The sequence below is a fragment of the Gobio gobio genome (assembly GCF_949357685.1).
Source record: "Gobio gobio genome assembly, chromosome: 20".
In the NCBI taxonomy this organism is placed as follows: domain Eukaryota; kingdom Metazoa; phylum Chordata; class Actinopteri; order Cypriniformes; family Gobionidae; genus Gobio; species Gobio gobio.
Genome location: NC_137113.1, coordinates 7,526,112 through 7,544,513, shown reverse-complemented (window position 1 = coordinate 7,544,513; position 18,402 = coordinate 7,526,112). Strand labels below are relative to the sequence as shown.

General features: G+C 38.6%; 2 protein-coding genes across 2 annotated transcripts in view; both read right to left on the bottom strand.

Moving 5' to 3' along the window:
* Nucleotides 1-2,748: 2,748 nt before the first annotated feature.
* Nucleotides 2,749-11,836, bottom strand: LOC307143982 (sushi, nidogen and EGF-like domain-containing protein 1). The gene is made up of 12 exons (XM_079845891.1): nt 11,801-11,836; nt 11,516-11,600; nt 10,382-10,417; nt 10,170-10,202; nt 9,788-10,069; nt 4,628-4,654; nt 4,348-4,487; nt 3,988-4,257; nt 3,765-3,860; nt 3,550-3,679; nt 3,384-3,466; nt 2,749-3,287 (listed from the first exon to the last, which is right to left on the bottom strand). The coding sequence occupies exons 2-12, from the start codon at nt 11,562-11,564 to the stop codon at nt 3,207-3,209; spliced, it is 1,227 nt and encodes a 408-aa protein (XP_079702017.1). The 5' UTR covers nt 11,565-11,600; nt 11,801-11,836; the 3' UTR covers nt 2,749-3,206.
* A 506-nt stretch (nt 11,837-12,342) lies between these two features.
* Nucleotides 12,343-18,402, bottom strand: part of LOC307143794 (uncharacterized protein) — a 35,238-nt gene continuing 29,178 nt past the window's right edge. The window contains exons 13-15 of the mRNA XM_079845557.1: nt 13,617-13,767; nt 13,387-13,469; nt 12,343-13,305 (exon numbers count right to left, since the gene is read on the bottom strand). Of these exons, the coding sequence (XP_079701683.1) occupies nt 13,222-13,305; nt 13,387-13,469; nt 13,617-13,767 (318 nt within the window). The 3' untranslated portion in view covers nt 12,343-13,221. The remainder of the gene's footprint in view (nt 13,306-13,386; nt 13,470-13,616; nt 13,768-18,402) is intronic.

Genomic DNA, 18,402 nt, shown 5'->3' with positions numbered 1-18,402 from the left:
AACCAGATCATCTTCAGACTATGCTGATGTTTTCTTACAAAAATCTTACAAATCAAGTTGATTTGTCAAATCGTTTTCGATAAACATGCAAACAAATTTTACGTAGCGGTTGCAAAAACATACTTAAGGCAATATCTCCACAACGCTTTATCGTGTTTAAACCAAACTTGGTACATCTCATCACAAGCATGACCTGAGTCTACATGCAGCGTTTCGGCATAGCGCCACCTACTGGTCCGGAGATACAAAAAATGGCTGTTTTTGCTTATAACTTTTGAACCGTTTGTCCAAAAATCAAAAAAGTGGTCTCGTTAGATTCAAGACGGCATGCCGAGTCGTCTGATATTCAATTTTACCATATCGGCCATTTTGCTTGTCGGCCATTTTGAATTTTGTCAAAAAATGCTATATTTTACAAATGCATTAGTGTATTGTTACTAAACTCGGTATGTGACTTCCATGCCATGCCCTGAAGGTACTCAAAAAGTTTTAGGGCAGTGCCACCTTGTGGTCAAAAGATATAACAAACTTGACAAAAATGCTGATAACTTTTGATTAAATTAGCCTAGTATATTGAAACTGGTCATAATAGAGTCATTGGCTCATGCCGATTCAATTGCACCCTATGATGTCATTTTCGGTCATGATAATTTCCCCGCCATTTTTAATTTTCCAAAAAACCTACTTTTGCGAACTCGTCCTAGACGGTTTGTCTGATTTGCACAGAAATTGAACCATATCATCTTCAGACCATGCTGACAAAAAATCTTGCAAATCAAGTTGATTTGTCAAATCGTTTTTGATAAACGCGCACACAAATTTTGCGTAGCAGTTGCAAAAACACTCATAAGCCTATATCTCCACAACGCTTTATCGTATTCAAACCAATCTTGGTTTATGTCATCACAAGCATGACCTGAGGCAACATGCAGCGTTTCGGCGCAGCGCCACCTACTGGTCCGGAGATACAAAAAATGGCTATTTTTGCTTATAACTTTTGAACTGTTTGTCCAAAATTCATGTCTTCCGCACCATGCTTTGAAGGTACTCAAAAAGTTTTGGGGCAGTGCCACCTTGTGGTCAGAGGTTATAACAAAATTTACAAACATGCTAATAACTTTTGATTAAATTAGCCTAGTTTAATGAAACTGGTCATAATACAGTCATTGGCTCATGCCGAGAACATAGATACTAATTTTGCCATATTTGGTCAAACATCCTGTCCTCAATGTTCTTATTTGATCAAAACCTACTTTTTTAAACTCATCCTAGACTGTTTGTCCAATTTCCACCAAAATCGAATCGTATCATCTTCAGACTGTGTCAACAAAAAGTTAGGGATTTTGCATCAATAGATGAAACCGTTTTTGTAAACCGCAGTGACGAAGTTGAGCCATGATGCCAAAATGACTCTTGAGGCTGTATCTCTGCAATGCTTTGACATATTGGCATCAAACTTTGCATGTGCCATTGATCCCTTATTCTGACCACACCACATACATTTCGTAACTGTGCCACCTATTGGTCAAAAGTGATAAACCATTAACTTATATTATCAGTGACTCTATATATGATATTTCAGCCATTTTGCCTAATCTTCTTAAACTGTATAATTGTTAATTGCTGCAGTTGGTCTGACACTCTCAGACTACAATGCATTTTCAGCCTTTTGCCTAAAATCATCTTAAAACGTGATTAATTTCTCATTGCTGCAGTTGATCTGACACTGCCAGCCATTTTGGCATGTCTTGTCTTCTTCTTTGCGCTTGGCCCCGGTATTGCTGCTTGCAGCTATATTTATTATTATTATTATTATGTTCGGAGCCCAAGGCTCATTGATGCTCAACAAAGGCTCCCGTCTGGTTTGAGCCAACAGGAGGTCTACTGTGGCACAACTCACACAAAATTTGAACAATTTTCTCTGGCCAATGTTCTGCTGGGAAACCCTGGGTCCAAAGTAATCCGGATATCGAAATCGAAAACTTCTCTACTATCTAGTATGCGAAAAACAGTACGCCAACAGAGTATGTCCGAATTCATAATTGAAAAGCACCAGACGAAAAGTACCCGGATGATCTACTACTTCTGGCGAGATTCTGAAGTGCACATAAGATAGACATTTTACTATCCCATGAGGCCACGGGAGAGGATTTATGAATGGAGGTGAAGGGACGCAAGTGACACTGGTAGGTCACATGATAAAGACAACATGGCGGATATAGTACGTCCGGATTACACTTTAACGGTCGCGAAGTTCGTTCAAATTAAAATGTTGTACCTACTCACATGCTGTTTCGGACGCAGCATCGCGTACTATGTGAGGTACTAAATTTGAATTTGAACGAACATCTCGACCGTTAAAAAACTTAAAAAACATTTCGTTTTCCATTTAGTGTTTGTTTGTGATTTAAAATTCCATAGTTTGTATGTAAATTTCTAGCGGAAAATGAGAGAAAATTTCCCTGCGCATCAGTCAGTGAAATAAAAAAAATCATGGCCTTGATCAACATGAATAAACTATAAGTATTTTTTTCCTTGTACATTTTAAAGAAATAAAAAATACAATACAATATTTTTAATACCTGAAGCCACTAGATGTCTGTATATCCTTTTATATAAATACGGGGCTGTGTTATCTCTAGTTGGTTAAACAAGACTTTATAGTTTATATATATGCTTATAGTTTTTAGTTATAAAAGTACTTTGATATTGTATAGTAACAGTTCAGAGACGTGAATTAGCTTATGTGGTGTCAAGCTTCATTTATTTTTAAGGACAATTTAAAATAATAGTTTACAATTGGGTATTTGTCATGTAAATATGCTTCTAGAAAATGTTGTAGAGGAAGGTCAGGTTTAATTTCATTGTTCACATGCTTCAGATCAGCTTGATTAGTTTTAAACCCTTGAAACATTCCAAGAGATCTGATCATACATCAAAAAATATAGAATTAATCATTTTTATTCAAGCTAACTGAACACAGAAATAAGTCGGATCAAACACAATTAATATACTGTATATTTTTTTGTATCATTGTGTGGATTTGATATATATATATATGTGTGTGTGAGAGAAAATTGAAGGGTGAGACGATACAAGTTTGCCTTCCTGTGGAGTGACATTCTTCTCTTTATCAGTTTTTAAATTTTCAATGGCAACAACATTCAGCGTTTTAATTCACTTCCATGAGGTGGAATTCCATTCCATTACGGATTTGTCTTTTTGACTTTTCTTATCTTCATCTCGACGCTACTTGACAGTCCACGACTGACCAGCTCTTGCTTTATCTGAAACAAAGATGGACAGACAGATCAAAAAGTATTTTAATTCCATTGTACTCTATTGGTTATGGAAGTCCATAAAAAAATTCCCCAGTGACTTACTTTCTGCAAAACAGCCTCAATCTCTCCACTCTGTGTCAAGTCTGAAAATGATGTAAGTCTCATTTGAACTCCTACGAGGCTTTCTAGAGGGACACACAAACATAATACATAAGACATCATAACATGGCATAAACAAACTGACACATAATCTTGATGAATCTCCTACCTGATGTACAGATAAAGGCCCAACGACCCTGAACGTTCACGTTACTCGTGTTCTTGAGGTTTTGGTAGTTGCCATTAGTTGAATCAGGAATTACAAAGTGGTTTACGGAGTTTATTGTATCATATCCAGCCTATTAAAACCATGAAAAACAAATATTATGAATACATACAGAGCTGGTATAGAAGTTTAATTCAATCCTGTGATGTTTGTTATACCTCCACTGGTTCAGTTATCACAGCGCAGTCGCCATAATTCATCAGAAAGAAAGAATGACCACCGCCTGAAATTAAAACCACTTGAAACAGGATTAGCTGAAAATAAAATAAACAACATCATGATTCATAGTTTATGTTAGTTTAGTTTAATAATTATTCCTGTGAATATACATACAGGGTGTCACATGTACAAAGTTTAGAAAGTAAATAAATACAAACTTACTGGGTTTGTGTGAACACCAAATTCCCAAGTGACAACAAAGACTGAAGAAGCATTGAAGTTCATCTGAGGGAAATGCTGGTTTATATCCTGAGTGGCTCGAGTGAGCACACTTCCACTAGTGTACTGCTGATACAAGAGCACGCCATTGTATAAGTCGTCAATATCACCCCAGAGAGGAGCAATGAAATCTTCAGCTCCTCTGGTGGGAACATAGTAAGGTCCTGATGCTGATTGAGGTTGGTTGAATGTAAGGAGTCCATTAAAATGAACCTGTAATATGAAAAATCAGTTGAAATCCACCAGGAAAGTATCACAACATTTGCATTCATATTTAGAATGGCAATGGAACTGAATTCTCACGTATAACTGGTTGTATGTGCGGCCAAAGAACGTATATGGAGTGGATAGGCCGACAAGCACAAAGCTTTCATCACCATAATTAGTAAGTAAATCTTTTCTGTCTCCTACTTCCGTGCCGAATGGATAGAATATCGCCGGTGCTGCCAAGAGAATGAACACAAATGAAGATGTGAGCAGTTTTTATTAGGGACTTCATAAAAAGGGGCTCTGCAGATGTGCCCAAAAGAGATTTAAAATTATAAAATACATTTTTCTAAAGTACATAAAAAAGCATTATCACCTGATATGGTTGCCAATGTGCTGGTTCCTGAAAGAAATGCAAACACATTACATAGGTTAGTTTTCTGTCCTGTATTGATGCAGTTGCTATTGAAATTGAAAGTTATAGGGCAGGACATATAAAAGAGCTCATCTTTCAGTTGATCCATTATTTTTTACTTGCTTGATTTACTTTTTAATGTAACAAGTAACGTGTTACAGAGAAGGAACATTCTCACTCTAGAGGAGATATAGGATAAAAAATAAATGCATATGTACTGTAGGATGAGTCATTCATATTTTTGGTCCTTATTCTTGGAATTTGGCATTTGTAACTCATTTTAATATTAAACATGTCTGCTTTTTATTTTCTTAAGAGAAAAGAAAAATGTTTGATTAAACTTATCAATGACTTAAAATGTTAATAAATAATATTCACCAACAATACTTTCTTGCCACAGATCAGAGTTTCTGAATTCTGATTTTTAAATACATTCTAGGGGGAAAAAAGTTTAGACGCAATCAGCATATGAATCTCAACAATGGTGACATACTTAATGCTGCAATGCATGCTGGGAGCCATGAGTTTAAAACTCCGGTGGCTTAGTAGGGTTGGAGCTAAACTCTGCAGGACATCAGCTCTCTAGGACAGAACTTACCTACCTTTTTTACAAAAATGTACCCTTAAGGGTACCATCCCAGTGACGACCACTTGTACCTTAAAAGGGACAATTCTGTACTCTTATTTTTGAGAGTGAGGTAATTCACCAGAGGTGGACAAAGTACACAAATTCATTATTGAGTAAAAGTAAAAGTACCACCGGTCAAATATTACTCTGTTACATGTGAAAGTTGAAAACATTTTTTTTTTACTTAAGTAAAAGTACAGAAGTACTTGCAAAGTACTTAAAGGGTTAGTTCACCCAAAAATGAAAATGCTGTCATTAATTACTCACCCTCATGTCGTTGGACACCCGTAAGACCTCCGTTCATATTCGGAACACAAATGAAGATATTTTAGTTGAAAGCTGATGGCTGAGAAAGGCTTCAGACAGGCCTCCATTGGCATTCAGTACATTGACACTTCCAAGATCCATGAAAGGCACTTAAACGTCGTTACAAAGTCCATCTCACCACAGTGGCTCTACAATAATTTTACGATGCGACGACAATAGTTTTTGTGCGCAAAAAAAAATCTAAATAACACCTTTAACCAACTTGTTCTCGACTTCCGTGTATGCCTCCACGACGCATGCGCGAGAATATGACGCAGATCCGGCGCTCGGACAGATGACCCAGAAGCGATTTGTTTACGAGCAGAGGAAGACGCGCGTGTCTAAGCTGTTGGATTCTACATTGATCGTGCTTTAGGTCTCGGCGTAGTTCTCAAAATGGGGTTAAAGTGTGTATTTCATGGATTCCCGAACGCCGGCGCTACGTCATATTCTCGCGCAAGTGTCGTGGAGGCACACACGGAAGTCGAGAACAAGTTGGTTAAAGGTGTTATTTTGATTTTTTTTTGCGCACAAAAACTATGCCGGACCGCCATCTCGTACGACTGGGCCAATATGAGCCGCATCCATGCACTTCGTGAACGTGCGTGGGGAGAGGGCTAGGCCGAAGGGAAGCACTCGATATTGGTACGCTTCTCCCCCGAAAGCGAACCTCAGATACTTCCTTTGACATGGAAGGATGGAGATATGGAAATATGCGTCCTTCAGATCATTCGTGACGAACCAGTCCTCGGACTAGATCTGACTCATGATCATAGGAATAGTGAGCATTTTGAATCTGAAGCTCCTCAGAGACAGATTTAAATCCCTCAGATCTATAATCGGACGCAACCCTCCATCCTTTTTGGGAACTATAATGTACCGGCTGTAGAACCCGGACTCCCTCTCCAGCGGAGGAACACGCTCTATGGCTTCCTTCGCTAGCAAGGATTCCACTTCTAGTTCCATTACCCAAACCCGCTCGGGTACCACTGTGGTCCAGTTCAACCCCCTGAACCCTGGAGGAGGATGACCGAACTGCAGTCTGTAACCCTTTTCTACAGTACGCAGGACCCATGTAGAAATATTCGGAAGGCATTTCCATGCGGCGAGATAATCTACTAAGGGAACCAGCCTCTAGAGGCTGGCGTCGGGTGTTACACGGGTCCCCCAGGAAGTGGTGTGGGAACGGTTCTCCGTGTGCGGACGCGCGAGCTGCCCAGCCGCAGGTCTTTCCAGAGGCGGCTGGTGCAGCATGCGTTCGCGGGAAATCGAAGCGTCATAGACGGCGGGATTACCACATCGATTTCCCCAGAGCGTTGCGGAGGAAACAACCTCCTTCGCGAGGGGGGGGGGGGGGGGGGGGTGTTGGGGCGCTCTTAGAAGCCCTGCCGCAGCTAGGACTTCTTCCCAGCAGCCTTCCGCGCCTGAAGAACGTTCCTCAGATCGCCTTTAGGAGCGGAAGACTGCTGCTGAGAGCGCCGCCTCTGTTGCCAAGCTCCCGGGGGAGGGGCTCTAGAGGCGACGCTCTCTTTTGGCACCTGCCGGTGCGAGGAGCTGGCTGAGGGCTGAGGCTGCCCACTAGGGCCAGCCTTCTCAGGCTTTGAGCGGCGAGGGAGGTACTGGTGGAAGGCTGCCGACTGGCTCTTCGCCTCCTGGTGTCTGGAAACGACGGCGTTAACCGCGTCTCCAAACAGACCAGAAGGCGAGATCGGGGAGTCCAGGAGGAAGGTTTTATCCTTCTCCTTTATCCCCGACAGATTCAGCCAGAGATGTCTCTCCACTGTCACCATGGAAGCCATGGAGCGGCCAATAGCGTGGGCCGTCTCCCTGGTGACGCGGAGAGACAAATCTGCAGCCTTCCTGAGCTCCAGCACATCCTCCGGAGAGGGACCCTCGCCCTCATCTAGCTCTTTTAGGAGATCAGCCTGGTAGGCCTTCAAGATGGAAAGAGTGTGCAGGGAACTACCAGCCCGTCCAGCCGCCATATAAGCTTTGCCCACCAAAGATGAGGTATCCCGACAGGGTTTGGTGGGCAAAACCGGAGCTTTGAGGGACGATGCAGCATCGGGTGAAAGGTAGCTTGCGAGAGCCTCCTCTACCCGAGGCATCGTCCCATAGCCCGCCTCGCGTGCCCCCAGAACATTGGAATAGTCCAATACTGGAGGATTTGAGACACGCGAGGAATAGGGCTTCCTCCAAGCCTCGGTGTGCAGATCCGGGAAGAAAGGCAAGCCCCGGCGAGGTGTTTGGACCCGGTGCGAGAGGAACCGGTCATCCAGCCTACTGGGTGGCTGAATTTCCAGAGCCTCTTGTGGCCAATCGATTTTTAATTTAACCACAGCCTGGGTCAACACTTCGACCAGCTCCTCTTGGGCAGGTGGATGAAGCGATGAAACAATTCCTGCTTCATCACCCGCCTCGATAACCACTTCCTCCGGCTCCTCGGAACCGGAGAGAATGAGCATCGGACCTCCATCTCTCACACACTTTCACTCTTGACAGTAAAACAATAAATAGACAGACAATATTGTGACACAGAGCGCTATGCTGAAGAGCAATAACTGCCGACATTATGTTCCAGATTCCCTTTTATACTTCCGGGTATGCCGTCACGATTACGTCATCACGCACGCCAATCGGATTGGCCTAGTTGTCATTCTGACTTCAGATTCGCTGATGCTAAGGGAGCATCCCCAAAGTGTCGTTCCGATGCAGTGCGAGTTCCCTCGAAAGTGAACTGCATTAGTCTGCTATCAATGCTTGAAGCCTCCGTAGCTCTAAAATGACGTTTTGGAATTAGCAATGGTGGTTGGGTTAAGATGCGTAAGAAATGAGTCCTATACACACAAGAGCATTTTAAAGACAAAACCTGACTAATGTCTTGAAATAAATCATCTGAACAATGTTTTGAGGTGTGGTAACCGTAGTATAAGCATTATTATTAAGGGTGTGCATTATTTTTTTTAATAATTAAACGGCCCGTCATCAATTTTTCATTACAAGAACTCATTTGATGAGTGCAGTTTTCTTATGACAAATTACTTGGGACGACAGTGGTTTCTGAGGTGGTGTCGACAGAGGATTCAAATACAAACACCATGAACTCACCTGAGGAGTGCAGTTTTCTTAGCCATATATAGTAGGGTGACCAGACGTCCCCGTTTCCGGGGACAGTCCCGGTTTTTGGTGTTCTGTCCCCGACTGGAGAGGTCCCCGGAAATGTCCCCGTTTTACAGCTCATTCAAAACAACCCGCAGATATATTGCAAAAAAATAGGTTATAGGAGCAATCGTGTAGTGATTCTTTTCACCAGCAGATGGCGCTGTGAGATACACTGACTCTACTTGGTCACACGCGCGCCGCTTCTACTTCATGAAGAACGTAACCGAGGGCAGAGCGCCAATATCGTAAGAAACATCGTTATCGCTTTAAAGGTAGTAACATACTAATTATTCATGTTAAATGTAAGTAATACATTTTGTATGTGCTTTATAACAGAGCCTCAACGGGGTGCTGGATTGTTTTGTCCCCAAAAGTTAAGCAGCCACAAAGCAGTGATTACCACACATCTTAACTATAAAATAACCTAAACAATTACACTTGCAACAAATACATGTGCAGAAAACACATACTTTCTGCTTAAAATAAGACTAAAATGCAAAATAACAAGACCAATTAAGAATAGTAAGAGTTATTTTCAACCACAAACGTAACAAAACATTTGTAAAAATGTAAAAATAAGTCATTTATATAGCCTAGTATAAACTTGTGAAAATTAAAATATGAAATACAATTATAAAATGTTAAATTATGTGTTAAATAGTTTTATTTATCATATTTATGTTGTTTTATTTTTGCAATGTGTTTAGTCATATTATAGGCTAATATAGTTTTTAACTGCTTGTTATTTACAATGGTTACTAACTGTTTTCATTGTTTTTGTTTTGTTTTTGCGGGTGCGTTGAATTGTATTAAATCCAGACCAAAAATCTTAATAATCAAACTAAATCATAATAATTATTAATGGTAGTAATAATATAGGGAACCCACAACTACAACAACAAAAAAACATTCAAAAATGTATTGTCCCTGTTTTTTAAAAGATAATAACAAATTAGATTTTAGTGATATTTTGACCACTCAAATATGAAACGTTTCCAATTCAGAAATCTGGTCACCTTAATTACCTGGGATTGTGGTGGTTCCTGTGGTGGATTCAGTGGTGGTTCCTGTGGTGGATTCAGTGGTGGTTCCTGTGGTGGATTCAGTGGTGGTTTCTGTGGTGGATTCAGTGGTGGTTTCTGTGGTGGATTCAGTGGTGGTTCCTGTGGTGGATTCAGTGGTGGTTCCTGTGGTGGATTCAGTGGTGGTTCCTGTGGTGGATTCTGTGGTGGATTCAGTGGTGGTTTCTGTGATGGATTCAGTGGTGGTTTCTGTGGTGGATTCAGTGGTGGTTTCTGTGGTGGTTGCTGAAATAAGGAACAAATACAAACACCATTAAATACCTCATGAACTCACCTGACGAGTGCCGTTTTCTTAGATATATAAATATAGTTTATGACAAATTACCTGGGATTGTGGTGGTGGCTGTGGTGGTGGTTACTGAAAGAATGAACAAATACAAACACCATTAAAAACCTTGTGAACTCAAATGATGAGAGCAGTTTTCTTTCCTGATGAAGACTGATTTCTCAGGTTCACATGGTTTGTTCAATTGACAGTTTGACACACCATAGGCAACTTTGGACAGATCTGGTTCTAATTTAAAGACTTATAAATACCTTGTGGTGTCGTTGCTATTTGTGTTTGTGCTCTGGCTGTTAAAGAGACAAAAAAGATGATTCAATTCTGAAAAACACACACACACACACACACACACACACACACACACACACACACACACACACACACACACACACACACACACACACACACACACACACACACACACACACACACACACACACACACACACACACACGTTTTTTTCTGTCATCCTTGGGCTAGCGTTACATTATATGATCACGCTCTTATTCATGCAAATGCTTTTAAACCATTCAAGTGCAAGAAGAAAAACGAGTATGCTGTGAATGTCCTGACTCCTGACACACACACAATGCACTGAAAGGCGCACGCCAGTATTGAGTTCTCTTTCGCACTTGAACGAACAATAACACATTATGCCAAAATGCCGTTTTGTCGAGTAGTCTCATTAGAGCAGCCTTAAATGAGTTAAATAATGTCTTAAATGAACTTAAAGAGTTGTGAGAAAATGAGATGCGCGTGACAGATCTTAAAGTGACAGCAACCACATAATGTTAATCAAAGAACACAGGTAACAGAGAAAATTTTAGCTTTAGGATTAATCTATATTTAATTAATTATTTATGCAGTGCAGACTGTAAAGTGTTTGATAACTTTATTTAATTTCTGTATATTGATTATATATGAAAGTCACAGGTAAATATGACATTTATTATAATGGGTTTATGTGAAGATGGTTGTAAGTTCACATACATTAAAAGTTGTGATTTACTAAATGTTGAGCCTAATAAATGTTGAAATTGATAGCTTTCAATTATACTGTAACGTGAGAATGTGTATCATTAATGTAAAAAAATATATATATATCATAGAGACATCAGTGGCAGTATTAGTATCAGTGATACTGGCCATTACAACGAATATTTCTTTAAGTTGTTTAGACATTAATTTGGAGAGTGAAATTATTACAATATAAAAATATTAAAAACTTTTAAAACAGTTATATTGAAAAACATGATTTTTTTTAAAGCGATTAATCGCAGGATTAATTACAGAAAAATGTGAGTTAATTCATTTTTTTTTATTTATCGATTGACAGCACTAATACATATATATTAGAACTGATAATCAGACATTAAATAAAACCTTACTCAGTGACAGGACCGACAGGAACACCAGCAGAAGGAGTGAATTTCTCATGATGAAGTCAAAAATAAAAACAGATTAGGAGTCCTTCTGTAATCAGAGAGTACAGAATTCAATATCAGAGAGAGAGAGAGAGAGAGAGAGAGAGAGAGAGAGAGAGAGAGGAGAGAGAGAGAGAGAGAGAGAGAGAGAGAGAGAGAGAGAGAGAGAGAGAGAGAGAGAGAGAGAGAGAGAGAGAGAGAGAGAGAGAGAGAGAGAGAGAGAGAGAGAGAGAGGGAGGTTTAACTTACCTTCTTCCAACAGGCTATTGTTAAAATGCAGGAAGCGCAACGACTTTAAATGTGTCCCAGCCCCTAAGCTTGGCATGAAAGAAAACATGTTTTCATGGGAACACCTCCAGGAAATTATTGCAAAAATAAATAAATAAATAAAACAATTTAAACAAGGACTTTCACTTCAGATATTCTTTTTTATAATGTATTTACATTTAGGGTTTAAATATGATGAGCCTTGAGAATGTTTGTGTGTTTGTAAACATTATAGGGCTTGTATTATTCATTATTTATGTATATAGTTACTGATGCAGAAATCATTAATAATTGGTTTAGTTCTTCATGAGTCATACATCAACACGTGATTATTTGTGCATTAGTTAAGCATTATTTAATGCATATTAGTACACACGTATTGCAAAGTGTTACTGCAATATTTCATGTAACGTTTAAATTGACTGGTTTTAAATTCCAAAATATTATTTAACACAACTAAATATTGTGATTTAGCAGTACAACAGCATTCATTCATTCATTCATAAAAACAAAACAAAAGATTTATAGTAGATTATTTGAAGTTTATTGACATTAAAATGGTTCCAGCAATACAAAAGAAAATAAGTAGGCAACAAAGATCAGCATACTAGAACAAACTGTCAGCAAGGGGTTGAAATAAGAATATAGGCTATAAGAAAATAAAGGCAGGAATTTTTTTGGGGTAAAGAAAAAATAAAACAAACTCAGCACAACACAGCAGACGCAACAAACACCTTTTTTAATACGAGAACTGACAAAGACTGAAACAAAAACAGGGCAATAGGGAAGGTGACAATGTAACACCCGAGGGCAAATCAAACACTGGCAACAGATGAACTGGACAGAACAGTGCAAAACAAACTCAAAGTACAAATGAAACAGGGAAAATATAAAAAATTTGGTATATAATTCCATTGCATTGTATAGTGTTGATTAGCATATGCGGTGTCAATCCTCATGTCCATGTATGTACTGTAATCTACTTCAGAATGTTCTCACCACTGAAACTATGCAGGGTGTGAAAGCAAGTAGTTTACAGTTGGACGAAGTATGTTTGGTTCAAGCAAATGGGGTTTAAAGGTTTACTTTCATTTTTCAGTTCAGATCTGGTTAGTTGAAACCCCAGCAGACTTTTGATAACACAAAGCATGATGAGACAAAGAAAAGAGGAGTGTCAATGATGATTGTTGAACATAAACAAAGGGAATTCTCCTCCCTGTTGAGCCGCATTCTTTTTTTTCAGAACACACTGGTTTCAGAGGAACAAATATGCATGCCAACATTAAATGCAGTTCTTTGGCAGTACATGCAGAATAAATACTTAACTTAGATCAATGAGACATTTGTTGTCAGACACTAAGAAAACAGGACTGTTTTATTTATATTCCTGAAGGAGACAGAATTTATGGATTTATCTTTTGCACTTTTCTTGACTTCAGGTCAAAGCTGAACGTTGGCAGACCTTTCTTGACCAGCTCCTGTTTTATCTGAAACAAAAGACAGATCAATATTTCCCATGTCGTCTATTCGCACTGTATTTTGTATAAATAATCATGTTTGTGTCTTACTTGCTGTAAAACAATCTGAATGTTTCCACTATCTGTTAGGTCTAAAAATGAGGAAAGTTTCATCCTAAGTCCAATGACGTTGTCTAAGGGGAAACACACAAACATACAATATACACTCAGTTTGAATGTGTACATATGGTACATGTATGATTTGTAAAAAAAATAAATAAAAAAAAATCTGGGAATGACATACATTTTATTATGATGAACAAACATATAGTTATGGTTACCTTTTCTTGACTTTGGTCCACCCTCCACCCTGAAGGCCCATCGACCGGGAACATTGACATTACTGGAGTTTTTGAGGTTTGAGATGAAGCTCCCGTTGATTGATCCAGGAAGCACAAAGTGGTCACTGGAGTTTACTGTGTCATAACCAGCCTGAACATATGTACAAACATTAATCATACAAACAGTATATAAAGTATTGTGAATGTACTTGTACCCCTTCATTTAGTTAATTCGTAAACTTATGTTATACTTTAATTTACTTTTTTTCCTTACACCATAATGACAAAGCAGGAGGAAAAATTGCATAAGTATTCATGTCCTTTTCTGGGAGAATTAAAATGTAACTCAGGAGTATTCCAATTTCGCTTGTAGATGTTACTACACATTGAGTAAAGTTAACTTGTGGCAAATTCAATTAAATGGGTATGATTTGGAAAGGCACGTAGCTCTCAATAAAAGGTCTAACAGCTGACATTGCATATCAGTGCTGTAAAAGACTCTTATAATACTGCTGATTCACAGGGAGAGCGTCACAGTAGGGCGTCAGTTAAAGGTGCAGTGTGTGATTTTTAGCGGCATCTAGAGGTAGGTTGTGAATTGCAATGCTCACCCCTCCCTTTCGAAACACAGAGAGATGCTACTGGGGTCGAGACAGGAAAAAAAAGAGAGCAGAGAGTGGCTGCGTCCGAAACCTGGAAAATGCTAGCTTCGGAGGACACATTTCAAGGTCGGAAGGCATCAAGGCACGTCCAAATCTAATGTTAGCTTTACTTCCTGTCTCCTGAGATACCTTCATCTGATCGAGGTTTGAAGACAGCATTATATGTATCCATCGCTGCCTTTGATATCCCACAATCCTGTGCTTTCCATTCTGTGACAGATGAGCTGGAAAAAAAAGATGGCGTCCGAAAGTTGCGTTTGCTGGTCAGTTTGTGTGTAAATGTACGTTTTTTTACCAACAATTTCCACTTCTGATGTAATTTCTATTAAATATTTGAAACCTGCCTAGGGTTTTGGACACAGACAATGACTAGCGGTCTTTAGAGCAGTTTGTCCGTTTAGGGCTACTGTAGAAACATGACGGCGCAAAATGGCGACTGTAAGGTCCCGCGGTGTGTGTAGATAGAAATGGCTCATTCTAAGGTAATAAAAACATAACGGTACATTAAGTAAGTTCATTATACTCCTCTGAAAACATAGTTTTGTATATTATATTGCATTTCTGTCAATAGATCCTCATAAACAGTGTTGGGGAAATTTACTTTGAAAAGTAATGCATTACAATATTGCGTTACTCCCTTAAAAAGTAACTAATTGAGTTACTAAGTTACTTTTTAAGAAAAGTAATGCAGTAAAAGTAATTACTTTTGCGTTACTTTTTCTCACCTGGGCTGGGCTTGTTTTTTTGTTTTGTTTTTTATAACAAAAAAGTTCTATTTTTGTGCAAATGTAAAGACCTCTTCATACCAAAATTGAAATAATAAGCCACAGGCTGAGGGAAAAATGCAAATTCACGCATGAACAGTAGAGGGTGCAGGAGAAAAAAGTTTTATCAATAAAAACAAAAAATCTAGTACATTTTGCTCATGGTTTAACTGAATCATTGAAGGTTTGCAGCAAGACATTGGTCAATAAAGGTAGATGATTAAACGCATACAAATAGTTGTTTTATTTAACATTTATATTGGAGGTTTGCATAGTACTCTGATTTTGCATTTGACTGATTTTATTCATTTTGAGGAATACTGAATCTTTATTGTGCAAGTGAGATGAATACATGCTCACATTTAGTCTAGAAATACAATACACACAACGCCTCTGCACTTACTCTCAATTTTTCTCAACATGGGGACAGGAGAGCTGTCAGTCAAGTAAAGGTGAAAAAGTAACTTGCGTGAAAGTAAAAAAAAAAGTATTACGTAACTCAAGTTACTTGTAATGCGTTACCCCCAACACTGCTCATAAATAATACACACTGAACCTTTAAACAACTTGAGGAAACATGCATTTTAATGTTTTATTAACTGTAGTCGTGGAGTTTCCCAATGTGAGTTGTTGGAGCAAGTCAGGCCTCCACAAAGACAGCGCATGTCCTGAGCGAGATTTAAATCCGCATGAATGGCCTGTTCAGAGCATAAGCAAGAAAAGCTCACTGTTCAGAGAGTAAAGCTAGTCTACAGTCTAGTAAACAGCAACCTCTTTAAGTTATTCTTGACTGTGTCAATGAACATCTTGCTCGCACCGAATGAAAACGCACAAATTAATTTCACAGCACATCACCACATAACCGACGTGCTGCGAGGATATAAAGATTAGTTAGATTAACTAGTTTGATTAGGTAGTTTACTCCTCATTTCAAAAACAACTTGTTTAACACAAAATACTTCTCGATTCATGAAAATACCCCTTTTTTCTACAATGGGCCACAAGTGAAATATTAAGAAAATTAATCTCTCATCATCTCTATATGCGCCGTCAATTCAGCGTCAGATGCCATAAGCTCGGTTAATTTTACTTCCAGTTTCTGTAGTGAATAATTGACTGGCGTTTGAGACTTCTTCTCCGGTATAACTCTTGTGCAAAGTTTGTTCATTGTGATATAGTATCCACTGGCCTTTAAGCGCAAATATTTTCAATATTTCGACGTGACATTTTTCTTTATCACCAATTGCTCACAAAATGGTGGACAAAAATAATTCACATCTGATAATTTCCCGTGATAAGAAAATTAAGTATATTATTAAATTGGCTAAATGAGTAGTCTAAAGAAAAAAGAAGGTAAACTAGTTTGCTTAAAGGGTTACTTCAGCGATTTAGCATTAAGCTGTGTATCAGTAGAAACCCAGTAGTATATTCGAATTATCGTACTTACCCTCTCATGTCATCCCTGAGACTAGAGAATTATGCATTTTATTTCTGGAAAAAACCCTCCGATGATGCAAATATTGTCATTTTGCGTCATTGGAGGATTTTTTGGCCAAAGGCTTAAGACTACAGCAAGTAGTAGGAACTAGTTCCGCATGTTTTCAACCCGCCCATAGGGGGTGGGATCACGCTCACAGAATGTAAATGCGCTCGGCCTCTGCCGCTCGGGCATTCATAACGGAGCGGTGCGGAGCAGGGCTTAAAAACGGAAAAAAATATCAATCGGTTCACTCTGAGCAGAATCGATATTTTAACGTTTCCGTTTTTGCGTTCCTCATTAAACATTCTGTTCCGAAAACGGTTTGAGTTGAAAAAATACCGGTTAATAACGTTATTTTAATTTAGCCTATACTTTAAACAAATATGTATAAATAAAGACTTATTTTCACTCAATAATAATATAACGCATGATAATTAAACTTGAATATTTATTTCATAACATTTTTAAAACCACAACAGAAATACATGCATTAATTACAAAGCATAAACAGCAGGACAAATATTGACCTGTTTTAATGGAGCGGAAAGTGGCCCTCTATATGCCTATTCTTTTCAGAAGAGTGATAACATTCTTTGTACATAACTTTTTTTTCAACACGACTTGTTTTAAAAATTGCATGAATAAAGAATAAATAAACTGGATAACCATTGCTATTTTAATGCACTGTCAACTGGTAATTTCAAAGCAAACACTGCGCAACACGTCCTTGCATCACATAATCAAATTCAGTCAGCTAATAAAGCTTGATTATTTAATGCAATATAACATACCATTTAATACGAAGCATCAACCGTATAGAAAACATTGACCTGTCCTGTATTGGCAATCTGAAAGACTATAGGAAAAATGTTTGATAGATGCTAGTAGCCTACTTGGATAGGCTTAAACGAAATCCACAAACTAGCCTAAATCAGACTATTTGAGCTTAAAGTCCGTACTACTTATTTAAACGTACGAAAAGAATGTCCTCCAATACCTGTGCTTTCATTGTAGACCTCAGCGGAGAAAGAAATGACTACTTGAGGCATGAAAATGCGCGCTCTATACTGACTTGCGTTACTGGTAGATTCATAGATGACTGGTGCGCGGGCATTTCACTCACGCTTGATCCGTCAACGTCACACGCTGTACTACTCTATTCATGATTGGTCACTGCCAAATTAAAATATTAAAGAAAACGATAAAATAACGTTATTAACCAGTTAATGGTAATTTCAAATTAACGTTTCTGTTCAGAACGATTCAAATTGATTTTGATTTCGTTTTTGTTTTTGTTCCTCTTAAAATTTCGTTCGTTTCCGGTTTTCGTTTTCGTTCCTTGAACCGGTTTAGAGCCCTGGTGCGGAGCAAAGTGAGTGTTTAAACTTTTCAATGAATTCCTATGAAAGTTAAGCTTCCATAGGCATGATCTGATAACGCGCCAGACTGGACACGCGTTGTGAATGACTGCCGTGCTTACCTCAGCTCTTCGCTCTCGTGATGAATGAAATCTGACTCCTGCTGCGTTTGAGACGTGACTTTCGCTGAAGTAAAACCCTGCCCTCTATTCAATATTCCATTTCACTTGGAAACACAGCAGCTGAAATAAAATCAGTTGCAACTTCCGGTTCACTGGTACAATAACATTTCTGAAAACTTTGCTGATGCAAGTACACAAAAAATATATTCTTGCCTAGTGACTTTATGTTAAATATTAATTCAAAAACAAAACGTGTGAAAAAAATATTACAGGAAATTAATGTAATTAATGTCAAATGTAATTAAATGCTCCTCTGCTGCCATCTATTGGTTATATATTGTTTTATTTTTTAAATGATTGGATTGGATTTTTCTAAGTCATGAAAAGTTTGGTTTTACAA